General features: G+C 41.5%; 2 protein-coding genes across 2 annotated transcripts; both read left to right on the top strand.

Annotated features, from left to right (window-relative positions):
* Window positions 1–237: 237 nt before the first annotated feature.
* LOC310959757 (uncharacterized protein) lies at window positions 238–6,204 on the top strand. Its single transcript, XM_083931216.1, has 4 exons — window positions 238–858; window positions 2,050–2,342; window positions 4,178–4,799; window positions 5,450–6,204. The coding sequence occupies exons 1-4, from the start codon at window positions 270–272 to the stop codon at window positions 5,746–5,748; spliced, it is 1,803 nt and encodes a 600-aa protein (XP_083787342.1). The 5' UTR covers window positions 238–269; the 3' UTR covers window positions 5,749–6,204.
* Window positions 6,205–9,265: 3,061 nt separating this feature from the next.
* Window positions 9,266–14,756, top strand: LOC310960413 (SUMO-conjugating enzyme UBC9-like). Its single transcript, XM_083932115.1, has 7 exons — window positions 9,266–9,550; window positions 9,765–9,850; window positions 10,576–10,659; window positions 11,240–11,312; window positions 12,051–12,160; window positions 12,444–12,523; window positions 13,307–14,756. The coding sequence occupies exons 2-7, from the start codon at window positions 9,785–9,787 to the stop codon at window positions 13,368–13,370; spliced, it is 477 nt and encodes a 158-aa protein (XP_083788241.1). The 5' UTR covers window positions 9,266–9,550; window positions 9,765–9,784; the 3' UTR covers window positions 13,371–14,756.
* Window positions 14,757–23,169: the final 8,413 nt, after the last annotated feature.

The raw sequence follows: 23,169 nt of genomic DNA, 5'->3' as shown, positions 1-23,169 counted from the left end.
AGAATATAACTATAGCCTAATCCAATAGCACATATTTCCCCTACTTATTATGTTAATCTGATCAGGCGATCCTGAATAGCCCCATGCTTGATGCGTTATTACCCAACTCAGAAGAAGAAGGCTCTTTCTGCACACTCCACACCAGTAGGTGGTGGGGATGCACGGATTTGTTGTTTGCCAGCCACTGCAAAACATCAAGTAAGAGGCAAAGAGTTCATCTAAGGTAAGCAGTAACTGACGACTGAACTTGTCTGACTCCTCTGCAAAACATGGGGTTACAAGCTCAAACCCTTGTGTCTGCAAAATGGCTTGCAAACATGGTCAACCGCAATCTTGTCGGACCGCGTCTGCGGATCCTGGACACGTCCTGGTACCTGCCGATGATGAAGCGGGACAGCAAGAAGGAGTTTGCACAGTCCCACATCCCCGGAGCGTCTCTTTTTGACATCGACGACTGCTCCGACAGGACCTCAAAGTTCGATCACACGCTCCCGAGCGAGCAGTTTTTCGCCGACTACGTGGGTAACTTGGGCATTGGAAACGACAGCCATGTGGTTGTTTACGACGCCAGTGACTTTGGGGCGTTTTCCTGCACCAGGGTATGGTGGATGTTCCGCTTGTTCGGCCATCCTCAGGTGTCGGTGCTGAACGGGGGGTTTAGGGACTGGGTGAGGGGGGGCTACCCAGTCACAGGCACGCACACCAAGCCCGAAGCAGCGCGCTTCGCCGCCACCCTGAACCGCTCCTGGGTGAAGTCATTTGAGGACGTTACAGATAACATCGCAACTCAACGGTACCAAGTGGTGGATGTGAGGCCCCGGGAACGGTTTCGCGGGATAGAACCAGAACCAAGAGAGGGTAGGCTGTAGTTTCATGTGTCGGTCTGATATTTGATCTCAACTTGTCTATTCTTTAGTTTTAAAGTTGTAAACTTATGTATTCATTTTTCATTTTTTTAAATAATATGGGTGAAGGTTTTGTTTTGCAACCATCAATCTATGAACTTCAATGAAATAGCTTATGTGGTTTATGGGGCTGTCATTGTTACTGTGACTTCAAAGTTAGGAAGCTTTTAAGCTTTTCTTATTTGGTCCATTGCTTGCCTAGGTGGTGTTGAGGGTATCTACCAGGTTAGCTGCATAAAGGGCTTTAGCTTGTGAAAACAGCCGGGGCTGTAGTACAGAAGTCAGAGTCCTCTTCAGACGACTGCGGTCCAATGAGCCGTCATTCGTTTCTCCGAAGTCAAGCCAGCTGCCCGCATATTTGCAGTGCGCCCGTATTGTGATATTTATGGTCAAAAGTGTGACACAACCAGGCTCATATAATGGATAAACATGGAAATAAGATTCATTGCATAACATTCATCCAACTTTGCACTGTGGAATATCAGAATGAGTATTTCCTGTGCAGTAAAATATTTCATGATGTTAAAAAATGAATTAAAATTAAACCTTCTGTTTCCAATGACTCATTTCCCTTCAGGTACATTCTAGATTACATCAGGTATCTTCTCCAAAACTTACAGAAGTTTGGGCGGTTCTGATGTCTCATTGTGGCTGCTGGTGTCTGTGTGGACCTTTCCTTTCCATAACAGAAACATAACCTATCAAGAGGCTAACCTAGGATCATTGGTCCTTCCCTTCCTTCTCAGAAATCCTTTCTTTTTTGAGAGTTTGACAGTAAAATACAAAGCCTCAAAAGGACTCAACTGCACAATTATCATGAGATAATGATTCAAATGTTACTAAATCATGAGTAGTGCAGGGAAAGAGGTGGCATGTTTTTCCTGAGCCTCCCCATTTCAAACGAGCCAGAAGAACAAAGGTCAAAATGCAAATATCATACAGAAATCTCTCATGTAAAATAACCAAAACTGTTAAGCAGAAAATGTTGTCTAAAGCCTGGGGCGCGGTGCGGAAGGACAGTGTTAGTGCGGTCTTAGGGTAGAACCCCAGGTTTTCAGGGCCTTTTGAACACTTGTGTGTGTACTTAATTGTGCTACACATGTGTGTAACGTATTAAACTAATAATGATGTCATTGTCCCACAGGTGTCGAACCGGGTCACATCCCTGGCTCCAAATGCATGCCTTTCCTTGAGTTTCTTGATGACGATGGCATGATGCTCTCCAAAGAGAAGCTGAAGAAGTTCTTTAAGGACTCAAAGGTGGACCTGAATAAGCCGCTCTGTGGATCCTGTGGCTCTGGTGTGACCGCCTGTCACATGGTGCTAGCTGCTCATCTGTGTGGCGCCCCCGGGGCAACTGTGTATGACGGATCCTGGTATGAGTGGTTCACCAAGGCCCCACCGGAGCACGTCGTCTCCGAGGTCAAGGGCAAGCTTTGAATGTGAGAACAAGGATGTGACAAAGTTTCATTTACAAATCAGCACTTGAAGAATCACTTTGTTACTGATGCATCACACTTTTTCACAATTTCCGATCTAACCTCAGAAATGTGTAGCCATGTAAATCTTAAATCTAAGCTGTGTGAACAGATAACCAAGTTAAAAGATATTACTGTTGCTGCTATCAGGCTCCCATTTTAGCCCTTACTTTCTGAACACATTTAGTAGTAAAGTATACTAAGTATACAAACCTAAGAGGCGCTAAAATGTAAAACTTTGTTAATGTTTGTATTGTTTCTTGCTAGGCCTCTTTACAGGCTTTCCCCCGAATTTGTATGAATATGCCATTTTATGAGAATAATTGTATATAATAAGCACTTTTTTTAGATGAATTCCAACTTAATGATATATGCTCTTCTGCATTCCTCTGTTGTAACAGATACATATATATATATATTTTTTTTTTAAAACACAGTCGTTAGAGTGACAGTCGTTGATGGGAAGTATTGGACTTGGTTAGTGCTCTATTGGGTCTTAATGACAGTCGTTGGAGTCACAGGAGGCCAATTGTGAACAGTTGTTCTTTGAGGTTGGATTGTTAAATCTCTTGAAGGGATGAAAGGGCAGCATTGTAAATTGGAGATAAGTGGTGTCTCAGACCTCCTCCTCTTTATAGTGATGGTTTCTCTACTTTTGCATAGATGGCTTATTTTACTCCTCTTTCAAACCATCTGTCCTCTCTGTCCAGGATGTGGACATTGTTGTCATCAAAGGAGTGGGCTTTCTCCTTGAGGTGTAAGTGGACAGCAGAGTCCAGGCCTGAGGAGTTAGCTCTCCTGTGTTGGGCCATGCGTTTATGCAGTGGTTGTTTTGTTTCTCCAATGTAAAGATCTTTGCGTTCCTCGTTGCATTGGACAGCATAAACCACAGTGCTTTTGTTGGTGTGTGGTGTTCTGTCCTTGAGATGTACTAGTCTCTGTCTGAGTGTGTTACTGGGTTTGAAATACACAGGGATGCAGTGTTTGATGAAGATCCTCCTGAGTTTCTCTGAAACCCCAGCCACATACGGAACGATTATGTTGTTTCTCTTGTTTTCTCACACCAGTTAGTTGGACCAGTCCCAGCCTGGTCCTGGTCCTGGTCAAGTCCCAGCCTGGTCAGATGCGTACATGAACTGATGAAGCCCCTTGGATGAAAGGTGAAACGTCTTCCTAGACTAATAACCAAGTCCACAGCAGAAGAATGCAGAAGAGCATCTGTGAACACACAACACAACCTACTTTCTAGCAGACAGGTAACAGCAGAAGACCACACTGACACTTTATCAAGCACCAGGTGCACCTAATAAAGTGGCCGGTGAGTGTATATGAAAAACTTTCATGTACTCCTGCACAGCCCTCTGTGAGCCTCATATGGCACAACCTGCTGGTGTTTTAGAGGAAGTGCACTTTAAAAAGATGTGCCTTGGAAAACTTTGTAAGTCCAGTTTGTATGTAATTGCCTACTTCACAGTTAAACTACCTTTTGGATTAAGCTCCTTAGTAAGTAAATATAATTGTTCCAAAGAGTTTTGATATTTGGTCTAAAATGAAATAATTTGTGGCTTCTTATTAAAAGCAAGTACAGTATAATAATGTGTGCGCCTTTTTTATTTACATTTAATTGTACAAATAAAATGCTGCTTTGTTGTACATTTTAATGATCTAAAGTTAGACACGGGGCCCCACCGTGGCGCCCACCGTGGGGACCACCGTGGGGCCCACCGTGGGGCCCCCCGTGGCGACCACATTTGCACCATGTTTCCTGGCCATGTTGTCAACATTTCCCTCTAGCGGCCGGAGCTCGTATTACCTGAGCGCGTCGTCATGGCGGCACAGACCCGAGCGCTGGTGTCAGGTCAGTGGCTGGCAGATGCTGTTAGAAATAACCTCGTCGGGCCCAAGCTGCGCATTCTCGACGCTTCATGGTACCTGCCGAAAACCAAGCGGGACCCGAGGGCCGAATTTGCGCAGAAGCACATACCGGGCTCCTCGTTCTTTGACATAGACGACTGCTGTGACAAGACCTCTGCGCTGGATCACATGCTGCCAACTTCCAAACACTTCTCCCAGTACGTAGGAGACCTGGGAATCGGGAATGACACGCACGTAGTTGTGTATGACACCAGTGACTTTGGGTCGTTCGGCGCTCCCCGGGTGTGGTGGATGTTCCGGCTGTTCGGACACAGTTTGGTGTCGGTGCTGGACGGAGGCATGAAGAACTGGCTGGCTGACGGCTCTCCGGTGACATCTGACTACTCCAAACCGGAGTGTGGAGACTTCGAGGCGACTGTGAACCAGGCGTGGGTGAAGCGCTATGAAGACATGCTGGAGAACATCAGGACCAAGCAGGTCCAGGTCGTGGATGCCAGGTCAGAGGGAAGGTTCAGGGGCATAGAGCCAGAGCCCAGAGACGGTAAGCAAGATATTTTTTTTATTTTTAACATGTCTAAAAAGGACACAGCGTAATAAAGATCTTCTGATGGGGACATGTCATCAGTGCACAACTCAGAAAGTTGCATGGAAATAGGCTTCAATGCAAGTTTTAGCAAATTAATAGAAGGGATTTCTGCCTGTTTTGGCCACATGATGATTTACATTTGTATGTAATAGGGAGGCCCCTATTATGTCATTGTTGCCATTTAATTATATGTCATTTATCTACACCAACGATTGTGGTGCAAAATGTTTTAATGAAGTGTCATTTCAAATAGGCTACAGTCTTAGATCGATCACAACATCGAGCTTGTTGTCCTACTAATTTGACAAAAACAAAAAACTTCACTCGAGGTTCTTATCAGATTTCTTCAGGGCTCTTCATCTCATGGTCTTCATCAGCAGATTTAGTTTGCTTAGTTGCTTTAACTGTCATGAACGACAACTACAGCAAAGCACCTCCATGACAACTAACTCTATCTGCTGATGAAGGACATTGGATTTAGCCGAAAGCTCCAGAATAAATCTAGTAAGTGAACCTTGAGGGGAGTTTTTTTTTTTTTTAGTAATGTCATTATTGCAAAAAAAAATGTTCACTGTCTCTCTAACGCCTCTGTCTCACTGTCACAGACACACTGCCGGGCCATTTCCCTGGTGCAATCAACATGCCGTTCACTTCTTTCCTGGATGCTTCTGGAAAGGAGCTGGGGACTGAGGGCCTGTCCAACCTGTTCAGAGAGGCAGGCGTGGACCTGGAGAAACCGCTCTGGGCCTCCTGTGGGTCCGGTGTCACAGCGTGTCACGTGGTTCTGGCCGCTCACTTGCTCGGCCACCCCGGGGTGTGCGTTTATGACGGCTCCTGGTCTGAATGGTTTAAAAGGGCATCTCCGGAGCATATCATCTCCGAGGGTGAGAGGAAGAAGATTTGAATGATGGTAGACGAAAGGCAGCGGACTACCACAAGCAAGGATGGCATGTTTTCAAGGGAAAGAAGTTTGTTTGCTGCCAACACGAGTGATAGAACAAACCCTATAAACTAACTTCATAGTGTAGGCTACTTTCTACTAATACTGAGGAGACCGTTCATGTTGTATAACGCTGTGCACGGGGAGTTTTTTATGAAACATACCTACTTAACAGTTTCAGCAGCTGTCAGAAACCTGTAATGCAAATCTCCTACTTATGGAGATTCAGACGCACATATCGGAAAGGTTTACAATATCCTGGAAGTACATGATTGTTTTGTTTTTCACTACTAGGCCTCAATCTGTTAAAAAGGTACAGTTATGGCACTTTCTTCCATTTGATAGTAACATTTGATTTTTGGAAGAAGTGCACTTTATTGACAGGAGCAGGTCATTAATGATATGTCAATTCATTATTTTACAAATGTTAAAATAAATGGTGAGGTCCTTGTTTTGTTATGCTACATATGGCTACAGTGTTGTGTCTTTTTTGCTCCTTTTTAAGATGCGTCCAGGTCCTGACGTTGACAAAAACTCCTTTATCCAGTAACCAGAAATGTAAATATTTGTCTTGCCTTGGAGACAAAAGGGCAAAATACTGTAAGTGGAAGCGATATTGATTGACAAAGTCTCCCTCAAAGTCCACTGGATTAGAGGAACCTTTTCTTCCAGTCTTATGCCAATGCAAGTCTAATATTTAGCTCTTTTTTTTTTTACATTCTAACATTTTTCAATTGTTGCAAAGTTGCTAAAATGTAACTTGGTGTGAACCCAGAAAGTAGGCCGGAGGAACAGATAGGGCAACAAAAGGACTGCAGTTTTTGCAGAGATGCTGTACAACCATGGAGACAACCCATTAAAAAAAGAGAGAGAAGAAAAATTGGGATGCTGACGCAGAGAAAATCAAAACCAGTTCAGTCCGGTTCCTGTGCTTGATTTGAGGTGTCTGGCAATATGCCCGATTCTCAGGACGAACTTCGTGTATTTTAGTTTTTGTTACACCATGGTGGTACTATATGCAACTGCACAGTGTAGACTACAGCATTTAACTCATGTGTGACCAGATGTGTAGCCTGCTAATGGGATTTTTCTTTAAATTAAAGGCTAAGCAAAAGTCCAACTTTGAGTGTGGCTTAGAAGATAGCCGTTAAAGATGCACTTATTCCAACCTGCATTGCAGTCTTTTGTTTAAGGCACTTTGACATTGTCTTCTTTCAACAATTAAACATTGCAAGTAGGCTAATGAGTTGTCCTAACCAGTGTCTGTGATGTCAGCTGTTGCTACGCTCCATTGGGGTAAAATGAAAAGAACAAAAGAGCATTACCACTGGGCAGAAGAGAACGAACAACTCTTTTTGAACAATTCTTCTTGAGCCGTGGACCTTGCTTGCTGCTTCTGTAGGCGTAACTGTTGCTTCCAATAAATGAAACCATCCTCTCTGTGACTGACAGCAGCTTCATCAGTGTCTATTTAGCTTCTGACCCTCACCTGTAGATGTGTCAGTCAGCTTGACATGCATACTGTGAATGTACAAACTGTCAGTGATCACATATTTACATTAAAATATTTGGCACTGCATGCACATTTGTATAGTTTAGATCAACCCATTATATACATTCACCATCAGAAACGTAGTAATTAAAAAGTACTGAATAGAGGTACTGATCTCAGATGCCCTGCAGATACATGTGGAGGCAAAGGTACGGCACTAGGGCTGCAGTATTTGCACTGATGATTTTTGTTCTGCATTGTAATTTTTTATAAATCCTATCCTGCACTTAATTACAGCTCACACCATTGTGGCTTTGTAATTTTTTTTTTAAATAATCTTTTTTTCAATAACCTTAAAGCCGAGACAAGACGACATTTTTCATGCATTAGACACCAAGCTCGACTTTTACTTGTCTTCTAAATTCCATCTATGTAGTTTTTCAACCTTCAGAATATGTTTCCAAGACCCTTGTTATGGTACATCAACTTGCAGTTTAATGACACATCTGCTCTCACTGGCACAATGAAACTTCAGATTTCGGATCGGCACCTGTGCACAAAAAACTACTAAAGAATAGACTGCTTTACGGCACGTGTCATCGCCTGGGATGCCAGAGCCCAGCTGTCTAGTGTAGCATGTGTATGCCTCTGCAGGCTGGTACAGTGTGTGTAGACTGTGTAGACTGTGTTGATGTCATGGCTGAAAATGAAACTAAACAGAAGAAAGCAAAAGTTTTGTCGGAAGACACCAAGAAAAGAAAAGGCGATAGTGATGACGATGACGAAGATATTCCATTGCTGGTACTTCTGGGTTGGGCCTGGGCGGGCTGTGCTGCCTGTTTCCTTGATCATGCAACCACGACAACTTTTACGACGTAGTCGTAGAAAATACTGTTTCCCAACTATAGGGTTTCAATCGTCCTGACAGCGCCACCATGTGTTATTACAGTCACATTGCGTGATCAAAACCTGCATAAATCACTGAATTAATAAACAAATTAATAAATGTTTTGCAATGAATGACAACTGCTTTGACTAACATATTTTTAATGAACAAAACATGTTTATAACATGCATCAACAGATTATTCGCAAAATGCCAATAAATAACAGGATGTACAACTGTGTATTGCTAAACATGACTTGGGAGAGAGGAATAAGTAAGTTAAATGAAAATGTAGTTGTGGTGTAAAAAGAAGGAAGGTGAGTCCCCTCTCCCAGGACCAAAACATTTTTTGACCTATTTATATTATGAGAAATGATGTGAAATTTTAGCGATAACTAGCACACTATCAAGTTGTGCGGTATGTTGCATAAAAACAAGAGTACGGTCAATAGTTCCTGTTTAAAATATGCTGTTTCATTCGCCCCACATGTCTGTTTCACATGTCCCGATTAGGTGGGGGGATTAAAACAGCGTGATCATCCGACCGATGTATTCAATTGCTGTAGCTAAGAGAATAAACATGTGAATTATTTATTTCATGATAAAATGATTTATATATCTAACACATATCAAAACAGAAGCACAAAGTCAGTGGGCAGCAGTTGGCAAATAGTGTGAATGTACAAGAATGCTTTTAAAAGTGTTTGAAATGTTTATTTACAAAATTCTGCAGTTTTTTCTAAGTTATAAGATAAGATGGGGGAATCAACCATGTTGTGTCCTTTTGTGCACAATGTGTGTGCCCGCACAAATCGCATTTAATGGGCTAATAGTGCACAAGCATTACGGGCACTACCAAGACACAAGACATGAAGATGTGAACAAAATAATAATACAATTTTATTAATGAACTAATAAAAACGGGGAGCAAAGGGCGATTCGTTCAAGGGAGCTGGTTCAGAATGACCGAATCACCCGAAAGCGCGAACTTCCCAGAATGAATGCCACAACAAAGATGGCCGACCGCCTCTGACGTATGTCACCCGGATGCCCCGTAAAGTGCCTGAAGGTCCTGACGAAATAAACAAATTGGGGTCCTTTCTTGCGATAGGCTAGCTGTCGGAACGGTGTTACGACTCACATTGTTTTACACAACTGGGGTAAATTGTCAGAAATAATACCAATATATGTCCGGGGAGTGTGAATAAAATCAAAGTTTTATTCGGTCTGTTCATTTACGCCCGAACTGCCCCGGTAGCTGTGTCTCTGACCGTCGAAGGGTGTGTTTTTCTGTCGCCGTCAACAGCCGCGACGTTAGCGTGAGCGAAGCAACCGAGCTAACGTCCTCAAACACACGTTATTCTGATATTTAGCCCAATAAAATAAGAGGTAAGTTCAGTTTTTTGGTACTGTAGGTTTTTACAGTGGCGTCATTTACCTTGTAATTTACACTCAGATTAGTCTCATAAACAACATCGAAGGTATCTCGTTTAACCGTCCAACAGCTTCTTTTTTATTTAGAGGGCTCAGTTGGGGAAACGTTACTTGTCCGTGGCCAGTTTAAATTGAATAATTAATCTGTTTAGGGATTGTTTTTCCACAGGGAGGCGTTGATGAGCAGTAATGTCTGGCATCGCTCTTAGCAGACTGTCACAGGAGCGCAAAGCCTGGAGAAAAGACCACCCATTTGTAAGCAGCGGCATGTTGATCCTTATTCAGCATCAATAAAGTGATTCATAGATAAATATTGCCCCGTTTCTGACATGTCATAGGTTTATAGCCTAACGTGCATGAGTGCTACTGACCAGTGCACTATCTATCTATCTATCTATCTATCTGTCTATCTATCCGTCTATCTACCTATCTGTCTGTCTATCTGTCTATCTATCTATCTATCAATCTGTCTATCTACCATTCTGTCTATCTATCTATCTATCTATCTGTCTATCTACCTATCTGTCTATCTATCTATCTATCTATCTGTCTGTCTATCTACCATTCTGTCTATCTATCTATCTATCTATCTATCTATCTGTCTATCTATCCGTCTATCTATCTATCTGTCTATCTACCTATCTGTCTATCTATCTATCTATCTATCTGTCTATCTACCATTCTGTCTATCTATCTATCTATCTGTCTATCTACCTATCTGTCTATCTATCTATCTATCTATCTATCTATCTATCTATCTATCTATCCGTCTATCTATCTATCTATCTATCTGTCTATCTACCTATCTATCTGTCTATCTATCTGTCTGTCTGTCTGTCTGTCTGTCTGTCTATCTATCCGTCTATCTGTCTATCTATCTGTCTATCTATCTATCTAGCTATCTAGCTATCTATCTATCTATCTAGTTAACTAGCACTCAGTGACCCAGTGATGTGTTGTGTCTGTTGTAAACCACCCAGGGTTTTGTCGCTGTGCCCACTAAGAATCCTGATGGAACCATGAATCTGATGAACTGGGAGTGTGCCATCCCAGGCAAGAAGGGAGTAAGTTTGCTGCTACAGCCGCATATAAAAGTGGATCAGCTTCTCCAGATTGACCAAGAGTCGATCCGTCAATACATGAAGAATTTAGAATACTGTATATATGAATATGTCTGCCACTTGCACACCTGTTTCAGACCTTGTTACAGGATTGTCTGTTATGTCATAGGTAATTCTGCAGGTTAAACAACGCACATTACAGCTCATCGTTTTAATCTGTTTCATGCTTTTTTTAATGATGAACAGATAACGTGGCATGTCAAATAACTGGAGGAAAATGAGCCATGTGTTTGCCCACTTCCTATTTAGAACAACCTAAAAAATTTGACACCCAAATTAAAGACGTAAGAAAACATTTATAATACATGAAGCTCATTTTATCTTTTAAACCTTCATAGTGTCGCCTTGTTATTTAAACAAAGCGTGCAGAACGCTTACCAAACAAAAGTTGCTTGGGCCAGCATACAGAGAAAGTTAACGGGCACAAGGTCATTATTACATCTTTACTTTTGTTTAGTCCTTTTCAATTGTTTAATATCCTTGTGTGTTTACTAAAGCCGTTATTTCCTTATTCTGTCACTAGACCTTGTGGGAGGGAGGACTCTATAAACTCAGAATGCTCTTCAAAGATGACTACCCTTCTTCGCCACCCAAATGTGAGTGCCACTCCGCACCTGCTACATAGTTTCATTCTATGTTGAAAGCCAAAAATTTACATGCAGCTGTCTATTCAAAATAAAAGAAGAACACCTCAGGATAAAAATAAATATACAGTATATATTTTTTGTGATCTATCTAGAAATGCTGTTCTCTGAGTCACTGCATGTGGTTTTTGTGACGTTTTCTAGGCCAGGGGGCTAGACGCTCTCTGGGTTGTTGGTGCTTTCAACTCCAAAAACATATTGTTGAAATGCGTAAAACTTTAAATATAATACGCACTATCTGTTAAGTTAAATGAAGTTACAGTAGAGCGTGGCAATGCATTGTTACTAATCCTAATCCATTCTTTGTGTCAGGCTTAGTCAGCCTAGATAAAAAGGGAGACCACACGAGATTTAGAGTTTTTTTTAGATCTGTGCATCTGTACCTGCAGGCAACCTGCAAAGGGGAAATGCACAAAACAGCAGGAGGAGCACTGACAAGGTCAAGGCCCACCACAAATGAAAGCTTTATCGAGCTAAGTCTCGAGTTAGACACACTCCAATTACTAAAGTGTGTGTTATTCAGACACACATGGAAAATGAGGGCACTTTCACAGATCCTCTTGCGCTTTAGAGATAATGACGTTTTTACAATGGCTATATTGTATTATGTAATTGAAAGTGAAAGTTTTCCCATGACAGTCTTATTTCAAATGTAAGGTTCTCACTTTCATTTCAATGACTTCCACTCAGGCAAATTTGAGCCACCAATATTCCACCCAAATGTCTATCCATCCGGCACCGTGTGTCTGTCCATCCTGGAGGAGGACAAAGACTGGAGGCCTGCCATCACCATCAAACAGGTGCGAACACTCCACGGTTCTTCTTTTGCCCGTATCAAGGGTGGTGTTGGTCGGTCTCCTTTTGAAGCTGTTTACCAGCAGACTATGTGCGACCGCGGCCATTTGCGTCATGAGTTTGAACTGCAATGACTGAACTCAGCGGTTTTCATTCATATTGTGTGGATTCAGGAGGGGTAACTGCTGAAGACAAGCCTGCACAGCTAGTGGGTTTTTATTTCAGATAAACCAGTTGACTATCACCCTCACTGCACTCTGACTTGGATTTTGTCGACTATCTTTCCAGATCCTGTTGGGTATCCAGGAGCTGCTGAATGAGCCCAACATTCAAGACCCAGCGCAAGCAGAGGCTTACACAATTTACTGGTAAGTGTGGCTGCTTTGATGACTTTCCCTACACAATTGGCTGTTAAGTCGTGACGTAACACCCTTTTAAAATACGATTTCTGGGCCCAAACGCTCCGTTGAAACAAAACAAACAGCGGCCGAACATGTGAACAATAACGATCGCCTCTTTCGTCAGTTAGACATCTTTTTCATCGATAAGAAATAGGTAAAATGACAATTGTGTTTTTTAAAAACTCAGATCTGTTTAAACAACAGGGAACACGGCGCCGCGGCGTTGTAGAAATATGAGGCTTGGTCCTGGAAATCATGTTTTGAAAGGGTGTTACGTCACGACTTAACAGCCAGATAGCCTACAGTTGGAGCCTAAATGATTTGCAGACTGCATTTTCAACGTGCCCTCTCTGGATACCACATTGAATTTATTTTTCACTATGCAAAGGGCAATACCTATGGATGGGGTTTGATAGCATTTTATCAAATCTGAATCCAGTTCCAAATCCCTTATCAAACCTTTTTTTTTTTTTTTGTTGGTGGTGAATAAAGACGTAGATACTTTGTCATATCTATCTTCAACATATTTTGAAGCTATTAGTTTATTACAACTTTGGTTCGAGCTGTAATTTAGCTCAAAGGTCATGAATGGTCATCGTCACCTCTGGAGAACAAAGGCAAGTCATAACACAAAACAAGAAAGAAATGTTTTCTGTTCTTCCAGTGCTTTATATACTGATATTGTATCATGTCAATGAAACCTCTAGCATGGTTAAAATGTCCTTATCTCTTTGTGTTTTTGTTTTTCAGTCAGAACAGAATGGACTATGAGAAGCGGGTAAGGGCACAGGCCAAGAAGTTTGCTCCCACATAGAGAGGAGAGCTGCCCTCTATCCTGCCTGAGCAGCCTGAACTGATGGAGGTCACAACCAGGAGGCAGGCAGCACCTGATGGACCACTCCAATAAGAATCCACTTTCGAGTAGTATCATACTATTACACAGGTGACAAGTGAGCCTGTTTTTCCTTTCTTCCTTTTTTTTTTTTTTTTAAAAACAACAAAAGTTCAATAAGATCAGAATTTGACCTTCTTCAATAAATATTTATGCATTTTTAATGCATAGCTGACGATCCTAGAACTCTGCTGTCAACACCGACCTTTGCTATTTGTAACTCTTGTATAATCTATATCTCCAGTTTTGTCATGAGTGCTGCCGAGCTCACTCATACCTCCGTTAATTCTCTAAGTCATAATAATCTATCAACAGAGCTGTAGAAATAAGAAGTCCAAACCACTCTCTGTGTAGTTCAGTTGGTTGTGGCAGAGGAGGAGATTTAGTTTATTCTTAAACTTCCATTTTTTTTAATTTTTTTTTAAATCAAACCCCAGAAGTATTGTAGATAGTGTTTCATGATTATGGGCATGAAGCGAGACGCGCAATGGAAGTCAGATCTCCCATTGCGCTCTTGATCCCATGTTTTGTTCCTATAACATATCCCTCACATTTGAGTTCCCAGAAAAGCATAGAAAAAAAAAATCACCCACACGTCAAATTCAATTAAAAGACAATCCTGGCACTTGTATATTGGTTGTAAGCTAAACCGTGGCAGGAAGTGGTGCTCTGTCTTACCCAGAGAAGGGAAGGTGGTAGGAGGGGAATGGGGTGCATGGGTCAGGGCTTTGCGTTAAATCTTCTTTTATTGCAGTGGAGATCAGATAAGATTCTTTTTGTGAATCCAAACTGGGAGTGAAACTGTTTGTCAGTTACAGTGTCAAACTCCACGTGCATTCGACACCAGTTTGTCATCTGCTTCCCAAACTGCTGTAGTATGAGATAAAAGAGAAGTCGCATTGTAAAAGTAACAAAAACTGTTGCTGTGTGTGTTCGTTTTGGCGCTTGATCAGTTAGAAATAGCGTACCACCGTTTTCGGTTATTTTCCTCCCACAATGCTCACAAAAGAATACAAACCTGTATAAATCAGAAAGCTATGAAATTTTCAAGTCGATCTGGCAAACAGAAGCTGAAGGATCCTCATTGGAATGGCCTCTCAACCAACAAGAAAGACCGATGAAAGTGCACTTGAGTAAGCGAAGGCCTGAGATTTTTTTTGCCTCTAAATAGATGAGTGCATGTACATAATATAAATAATGAAAAATTGTGGAAGTTATGTTTTATATTGTTTTAGCCAGTTGACATTTGTGTGTGGTATTATAACAAAGGACACAATAAATGGCATACAATTGTGAAATAAAGTTGAATAAAGGAAATAAAGAATTTTTTTTTGGTTTTGTTTTAATGAATTTCGTGTCAACAGAACTTTCCAGTCAGTGTTGGTTCGTGTTTGGATTTCAGGGCAATCGGGACCTTTACTCCCTCGGAAGAGATTTCTGTTTTTGAGTTTAGGAAGGTGTCAAACTGATTAATAACTATTAGCATTTCAAATGCTGCAATGAAGGATGTAAACACACTAGAGACCAACTTGTGATGTGTTCACACCAGCCGCAACGTCAAATGGGACCATGTGCGTAAAGTGGTGAGGCAATGGCCCCATTCCCTGCGTCCTTCTTCCAGCGCCCTTGCTCTGACCACACCCATCTTTACTCTTGGACTTCAATTTGATCTCAACCACAAACCAGTTAAATTTTGAGACTATCTTGCAGTTACCTGACGAGAGCTGTAAAGCCTTTCAGCCTACACATATGGCTCTGAATGGCAAATAACATAACTGTGCAAAATGAAAAGCGTATAGTGTGTGCACTAGAAATGTCAGATTCATCTTCTTCTGGTCCAGAGGTGAAACCTGATGTATTGTTCTCGGGTGTCTTGCGTGACATTCTTAAGAAATGTAACACCTTTTGTTGCTCAACTCTCCTGCGGTACATCATGACCTCGATTGGCCAGAAAGATGCGAAACCGGTGAAAACACAGGTGAGAATATTGGTTGTTTTTTTTCAAAACTTCTTTTTGCTGCTGCATGTTAACAATGTGTTGTTGTTAGATATGATTTCCTCTGAACACGCTGTGTTGTAGGTGAGAGTAGTAGAACACCCTCAGGTGCCGTCCCTGTCGCTTCCTCACTATGTTGATTGTGGATCAGCCTGTTCGTGGCCCCACAGCTATCACAGCTTGGGCCACTGTCTTCGCACAAATCTATTTCCAGGTGTGTACATCAATGTCCAGTCTCTTGTCCTATGTTTAATTCTGTTCAAATTACCATGGGTGTACAATATCTCTTAAGCTTGGAAGAATTGCTAGTGCAGCTCCTGTCATACCAACCAGTCACTCATTGCTCAGCTGTCAATATGTCGTTGGGTCGATATGACATGAACCTTATTTTGCAGGTAGTGGTCACATGGACGACATTGGTAGTAAATCATGAGTAGTTGAAATATGATCCATCTTATCCTGCTGAATTATTAAGCTGTGACTGTTGCCATGTGCACTGTGACACACCAGCTTACTCTTACTCACTCACTCTGTATTCCTCTTATAAATAAAATAAAAAGTTGACTAAGCAAAAAGAAAAATACTAAGGCTGCAACAACCGGTTATTACCATTATCAATGAATCCCTCTATTTAATCGATTACTTGTTATAAGTTATAATAAAATGGGGAAAGTTGTGGATCGCTGTTTCCCGAAGTCCAAGATGACGTCCTCGAGTGTCTTGTTTTATCCACGACTCAAAGAAATTCAGTTTGCTGTCATCGGGGAGGAAAGAAACCTACAAATATTAACATTTAGAAGCTTGAATCAGATAAACGTGGCTTTATTTTATTAAAAAGGTGACTTAAAATAATGAATCATTATCATTATAAATAGTTAACTAATCGACTAATCATTGCAGCTCTGACAAAACACCCATTCTCAACCCATTACACTTAGTTTTGATGCTATATTATGGACTTGTATTACCATTAGCTTACGGTGGCTAATGTTAGCAAGCTATACTGCTATAAAAGTGACATTAGTGAGTCTGTTACTACTGAATCTTATTGTCTCCTCAGAACAAGTTAAGCTATATAGTCTCACTTTTAAATCTCTATTGTGTCCTTTGGTTTCTGACAAAATACCTGTAAAACATTGAACTTCCCCTCGATCTCAGAAAACGTTGTGTTTAGTTGTAATTAGCCAATTTTAACATGCTAACATTTCAAACACAGGTAACATACCTAAACATCAGCATGTTGACATATCGAGGCGGTCATACCAATGTTTCCTGGGTCCTTCCCCGGTTGCATAAGTCTTTGCCTCCGCTGATTTAATTCAGCATTTTGTGAGGGTTATGGGTTACGGTTAGGACCAGGGTTAGGGGGTAGTGTCAGGGTCGTCTACATAGGCCTATGTGCCGTGGAATTTTGCACTGATTGTGGGGAAAATAGTCCAGGGAACATAGGACTCTTTCTGTCACATACAAAGCGGGGAACATAGAACCTGGGGAGCATAGGTACGCCCCCATATTGAGCATGTTAGCATGCTGAGGTTAGCATTTAGTTCAAAGTATTGCTGTGCCGCAGGGACTCAAAGGTTCACCTGCATGACTGTAAATTCCTAATACATTCTATCTTATTTTTCAACCTTTTTCCTCACTTTACCATCTTTAATTCAGCCCACTGACCAAACCCTGTGTCTAGGTGCTCCTTTAACATGGAAATCCCTCTCCAGGGATTCCTACATCAGCCACCCTCCGACTGCCCGGCATAAGGACCCCAATCTCTGGTACGGCCACAAGACAGACGAAATGGGTAGGTCCACTTGCTTTTCTACTTACTCTCTCTATTTCTGTTTGATCTTTCTGTGTTCATAACCTGTTTCTATGGTTTGTCTGCAGTCCAGTAACGCGATGAACCAGAAGCTCGACAAGGCACTGGCGGATGTGAAAAAAAAGGGCACCGCAAAATTAGGTCCTGAGACGCCAACACACACCGCACACTCGTGATTCACACTTTGGGTTACCGTTAAAATGTTGCAACCACGTTGGTTGATTGTCTTGACAATAAACAATCAAGGGGAAATGTACAGTATGTTGAAAAAACTTTGGTTTCAGCTACACCAAACGGATAATTTGCTATCATTTTCATTTTGAAAATCAACCTTTTTCCTTTCTCTTCTCCTATACCTCACGATGGGATAGATGAGCATTGTTTAAAACTTGGGGCATAAAAACACATAAGTCCTAATACTCAAACTGAACTAAAGAACTGCTGAGTGCTAGCAGCAGCTGAAGAGGTTACACGCCTCTGTGTGGTGTGTAAATGCAGTAGAATGGAGGTGGTTTGAACAAACACTACTGAAACTCAGTTTTTGTCATAACCTGCTGCCTCCCCTACCAAGCAAGGCCCATATGATGAGTATCAAGTAATCTGATCCGAGAAGGGAGGTTAAGGGGACTGTTTGAAGTTGCAGATGATTCGACAAGGTACAATAAATGGACTAAATCAGTCAGCACTCGTCTAGATAGCACTGGCTTATTGTTTAAAATCTGTTATTCACATGGAGCTAATGTTAGGTGATGTCAGTTTATTGTCAAATGATCAAAAAAGAGGCAACACTTCACTATTAAGAATTGCCCGTAGGTGTGAGTGGTTGTCTGTCTCTGTTCGTCTCTATGTGCCCTGCGATAGACTGGCGTCCTGTCCAGGGTGTGCCCCGCCTCACGCCCAATGTCAGCTGGGATCGGCTCCAGCACCCCCCGCGACCCCGACCCCGGGATAAGCGGTTGAAGATGAATGAATGAATGAATGTCATATTCCTAATTTGTCTTTTTAAACTGTCTTTCTACACTGTATTACACTTTATTCCTGTACTGCCTAATAGTAGGAAACCAAAATGTGAACTATTTTCACTCTTACACATAACTCAATTATATTGTTAGCTTAGTATGTTTTAGTTCCAAAGGTTAGCCTATGTAAGGCACATGGTATGGTTTCTACATGTCTTTGCTAGCCTCAGTTTGATAGTTAACACATAGTGATGTACATAGGATAATTGTCAATTTTTAGCCATTGTATGATCAAAATTGTAGCTATGTTTCACTAAGATTTTGTGCTTATTACCAAATCTTAGCATGCTAGCACACTAGAGTGAAGAAGATTAGCCTAATTATCAGCATGTTAGCATGCTAACAGTAACATTTAGCTCAAAGCACCGCTGTCAGTATCCTCACAGGATACTGAGCTTAACTTCAACTTGGGCCCCTACTAATAATTATGCACGCTTTAACATTTGACGACGTCACTAGATGGGTAAATAAAAGGTGTCTAACAGATTAAGTCTTTTTAAATGAGCCTTTATCAACAGTGGCATCTCTGTCATCATGTTTTTTCATAGATTTACAGGTTTTTTCGATATGAGTATGCCCTCCCTTGTTATTGTTCTCGCCTTCTCACCACACTCCCACCCCTGTCATTGTGGTTTGTAGACTGTTTACTTGTTTCCTTCTGAGCAAAAACATCACTACGGCCTTCTCAGGCATGGCGGACTTTGACCTTTCGGAGAAAGATGTACGCTCTTCTTCCTCTTGCACCTCCCTTGACTCTTCAGCCCTCCGCTGCCTTTGTCTCCCTCGCTACTGCTGCTTGTTGATGCAGACTCCTGAGTTAGTGAGAGACCTGCTGGTGCACTAGATCACCCTCTGACCCACTGCAGGCCTGAAACCCACTCAGGCACCCAAACCAGGCAGGTGCTTACTGCTGAGTTAAAGAAATACTGTGTTGCAACTTATGTTGTATGTGTGAATGCTTTGTGGTTTGTAGGCCTATGTACAGCGTGGATGATTCTTGCACAATGGCATTGAACTTTAACACGGCGATGAACCATTGTAGATACTACAGCATTGATCGTACTGATTCTGTTTGCTGTGCCCTACTTACTGCACTCATATTTTGGCAGTTGACATGATAAAGGTTTGGTGACAGTGTACTTACAAATGTCCCTCTGTTTCCCCATCCCTTTTTCTTCCCTCTCCGTCTGTGACATGACTGGGTTTTCCATATTAAGTTTGACTGGCATTCATTAGCATGCATATTTTTTTGTTAATCAAAATCTCCAAGGAGGCCCTATCATGATGCACACACGATGTTGGTAATTAGGGACTGTACAAAAATGATTAGACTGGGAAGGGAGCTGATCCTTATGTTTGACTTTTTAAAAATCATGATCCTCAGCTGGGATATTAAAGTTGTAATCTGTAAGATTGTCATCTAATTGTTAAATTCTATCAAAGAGTGAGTTAAAACAATGGTGACTGATCACATGACCCACTAATGAAAGCACTCCTACTTGCCTTTTTGCTGAATATTACAATCTGTGTCTGTGGCGACATTCCCTCCCTAGATGTAAATAAGCCGGCATGTTAGTGGTGCTATTGACTAGTGAAAGACCGATACATCGGCTGACCAATACAGTCGATATTTGCGTTTTTTAGGTGTACCGGTATTGGCCGATGTGGGCTGCTGCGTTCGCTGATTCACCATTGTCCTGGCATTATTAAAAGACAGGCGTTCACAGGCAGCTCATAACACTTGTTATCATCATTGTGTAATTTTTATGATGTAAATTGAGGGAGCAAAAGTAGAATCGGCACCAAATATTGGCTCAAGAAAATCGTCAGTCCGTATCGGTCATCGGCTAAGGCTGATGAATAAAAATCTGTATCGGTCGATCCCTAATACTGACTGCGTTTGTCGCTGCCAGTTATGCTGCGTTCACTTGTAATCATAAATCTGGAACTTCCAACTTCTGAGTCAGGCTTGTAGTAAGGGCAGAAGTGTAATAGGAACATGTGTGTGTCTATGGATTTAGGGGGGACGGACTGGAAGTAGAGAGGTGAATGTGTTTCAATAAAGTTAACAAAATAGCGAAAATAAGTCAGCACACATAGTGATCGTGAACATGACTAGATGGAGGCTCTGAAAGCACAAGATCACCTGCAATTACATCTTACCAAAGAGGCCGCTAGAAGCAACATATCTCAAATATTATATATTATTATATACAGATTATGACCTTAATATTTGGTTTAGACCCTCCCATGACTTGGAGATCAAATGGGATTGTTATCTATTACAGTAAAGTAAATTAATCAGATGTCCCAATAAAGCAGTAATACCCTCATTGTCATAAACGTTAGTGTCCCACCTGCGTGACGACAACATTCACACAAGACTGAAGCAGCTGCATATATATATATATATATATATATTCTGCCTGGTCAGTGAATTTCAAAGCGTCGAGCAGCGGACAAGCAGACAACTTTCTGTGTAGTTTTCCTTTCACTTAAACAATGTTTCTCTTTCATAATCTTACGGCCAAAATTTGAGAAGTACACAATACAGAATCATTAAATACATAAACAGCAATAAAGGAGAAACAATGCCATCAGAGACAATACAATCAAAGAACAAGGTCAGATAACAAGAAAAATAAAGATAGTTTGATAAAATAATATGTGACACAACTCTTACACTTTACACAGCTATCACAGTTAATATAGGCTAATGACAAAACCCTAAATGAAGCTAGCAAATTGTATTAAAGTAGGACAGTAATAGTGTATTATTTGACAATTGCAAAAATAGGACAAGCAACCACCCGTTTAGCAAAGACAACGATAGTCAGCCATAATATTTACTTATGTATTAGCCCCTTCTGAGGGCCAGGTGCCTCACATATGAGACAATGGCAGGCTGTGGATGAACAAACTAGCAATCGGGGGAAATGTCTTGAGGCCTGTGGCTACATAAATGAAATGTTTGTGGACCTTTAAGTGATGAGCAGGCTGCTGCTTTTAACTCTCAACCACCTTTCCTCTTTCCCTCTGCAGCATATGAGTAAATATGTGTCTGCAGTGGTTGCAGCTGTAACGGCAGCGGTTTTGGTGCTCAACTTTTTTTGTGTGTATTTGTATCGTAAATAACCCCCAGGGTGCTAAATTTGGTAGCTTTAGCCACTTTAATCCTCTGAATCGTCAGTTTAAGCCGAGTTTCATCGCCATAAACCACTTCATAGAACCAAGAGTGAGTTTCCCTCCATGCAACCCACTTTACATTGTGATTGAAACAGGATGTGGTGTGCTTTGTATTTCTTGTTTTCAGTGCAATTACGTTATTATGTTAACGTCCAGGTAGGCTTCTTGCTGGTGAGCGGGGGGAGGTGCTCTGCTGCTCTACAGTCCCCTCTGACTGCCCCCGTCCTCCCCCACCTGTCCTCTCACACCATCACACACATCTTTCTGAGGCTTCCTGTAAGCCCCAGACACAGGCTGCGTGTGGTTACAAGTGGAAAATATGTCACTGGGCATTTTAAAGAAGAGACAGGGGCGAGAATGAGAGAGAGAGAGAGGGGGGGGGAGAGAGAGAGAGAGAGAGAGAGAGAGAGAGAGAGAGAGAGAGAGAGAGAGAGAGAGAGAGAGAGAGAGAGAGAGAGAGAGAGAGAGAGAGAGAGAGAGAGAGAGAGAGAGAGAGAGAGAGAGAGAGAGAGAGAGAGAGAGAGAGAGAGAGAGAGAGAGAGAGAGAGAGAGAGAGAGAGAGAGAGAGAGAGAGAGAGACAAGAGTGACACAGTGATGTGCGAATAGAAAGACAGAGGGACAGAACGAGACAGAAGAAAAGGGAATCTTCTAAAGTCGTCAGTCCAGCAGGAGAGATGACAATGTGTTTCATCTCAGGGACCCCCTGCTCACCTCACTGACCAAGGCTCATAAGGTACTGTATCACTTTTCTTTTATTGGTGCTGTTCAACATTAATACAAGAATTATGTATTATTACAACATTTTAACAACCATATACTCATTCATTCATTCAGTTGTATTTAGATAATATTGTGTAATTTTCCCCATCTGCTGTTATGAAAGGAACAAGTGGTTATGTTTCCCCTGTGCACTATGTTGTATCAGCTACACGGTGACATTTGAACTTTCCATGAAGTCGCTTAGGGTCCTGCTAAACTCAGGCTTTGACGGAAAAAAAACAGCAACGGCCGATGACTCAGATTGGAGAGAAAAATGTGTGTCTTTACCAAAAACAATGCTCTTCCTTGGGTCCTATAATCATCACCTTTATTATAAACATAGAAATATTCTGTTCTGCTGTTCACTGTTTTATCGGCAGGAATGCACTAGTGTGTGAACATGAAGTCAAGTATAACACTTATAATATAATTATCAGTATAGCCAATAAGAAGCTCTTGCTGTAGCACACAGTTAATATATTCTCTGTAGTGCAGCAGCACAGGTGCCAGAGTTCTCAGTCAAGTTTCACTTATAACTGCTCGTTGCCGCCTTCTCAGGATGAGTATTTTTGCTCAGTGCTGATCTAATACTGTTTTCTCACTCTCAAAGCTATAATGAAACTGCTGATGATGATTGGCTGACGCAGTTTCAGAAATGAGTGTATCTTCATTAACAACAAAACAAAAACCTGTTTGGATAAGTGTTCTCAATCCGCCCCGGTTACTACGCGGTCATAACCACCACACTGTCTGAGTGGGAGGAAAAAAATGTTTAAGCATATTTTGATTGTTTTTTTTTCTTACAGTTTTGATTTTTAAAGTCCCACTCTCATATATGAGTTTGTTTTTTTCCTGCTGAATATTTAACACTATGGATTCAGACTGTCATTCTAATGCATGACGTGTATGTGCTAATCCTCTCTTTTTACAGTCACATTGTGCTC

Source organism: Echiichthys vipera (assembly GCF_963691815.1).
Source record: "Echiichthys vipera genome assembly, chromosome: 17".
Classification (NCBI taxonomy): Eukaryota; Metazoa; Chordata; class Actinopteri; order Perciformes; family Trachinidae; genus Echiichthys; species Echiichthys vipera.
This window is presented reverse-complemented; position numbering and strand designations above follow the sequence as displayed.

What these genes read in the sequence shown, in the direction of transcription:
- LOC310959757 (XM_083931216.1), top strand. Translation starts at nt 270, where the DNA reads ATGGGGTTACAAGCTCAAACCCTTGTGTCTGCAAAATGGCTTGCAAAC. An exon ending in CCGAGGTCAAGGGCAAGCTT is followed by an intron (nt 2,343 to 4,177) that starts TGAATGTGAGAA and finishes ATTTCCCTCTAG; the next exon opens with CGGCCGGAGCTCGTATTACC. An exon ending in AGAGCCAGAGCCCAGAGACG is followed by an intron (nt 4,800 to 5,449) that starts GTAAGCAAGATA and finishes TCACTGTCACAG; the next exon opens with ACACACTGCCGGGCCATTTC.
- LOC310960413 (XM_083932115.1), top strand. Translation starts at nt 9,785, where the DNA reads ATGTCTGGCATCGCTCTTAGCAGACTGTCACAGGAGCGCAAAGCCTGG. An exon ending in GGAGAAAAGACCACCCATTT is followed by an intron (nt 9,851 to 10,575) that starts GTAAGCAGCGGC and finishes TAAACCACCCAG; the next exon opens with GGTTTTGTCGCTGTGCCCAC. An exon ending in CCCTTCTTCGCCACCCAAAT is followed by an intron (nt 11,313 to 12,050) that starts GTGAGTGCCACT and finishes ACTTCCACTCAG; the next exon opens with GCAAATTTGAGCCACCAATA.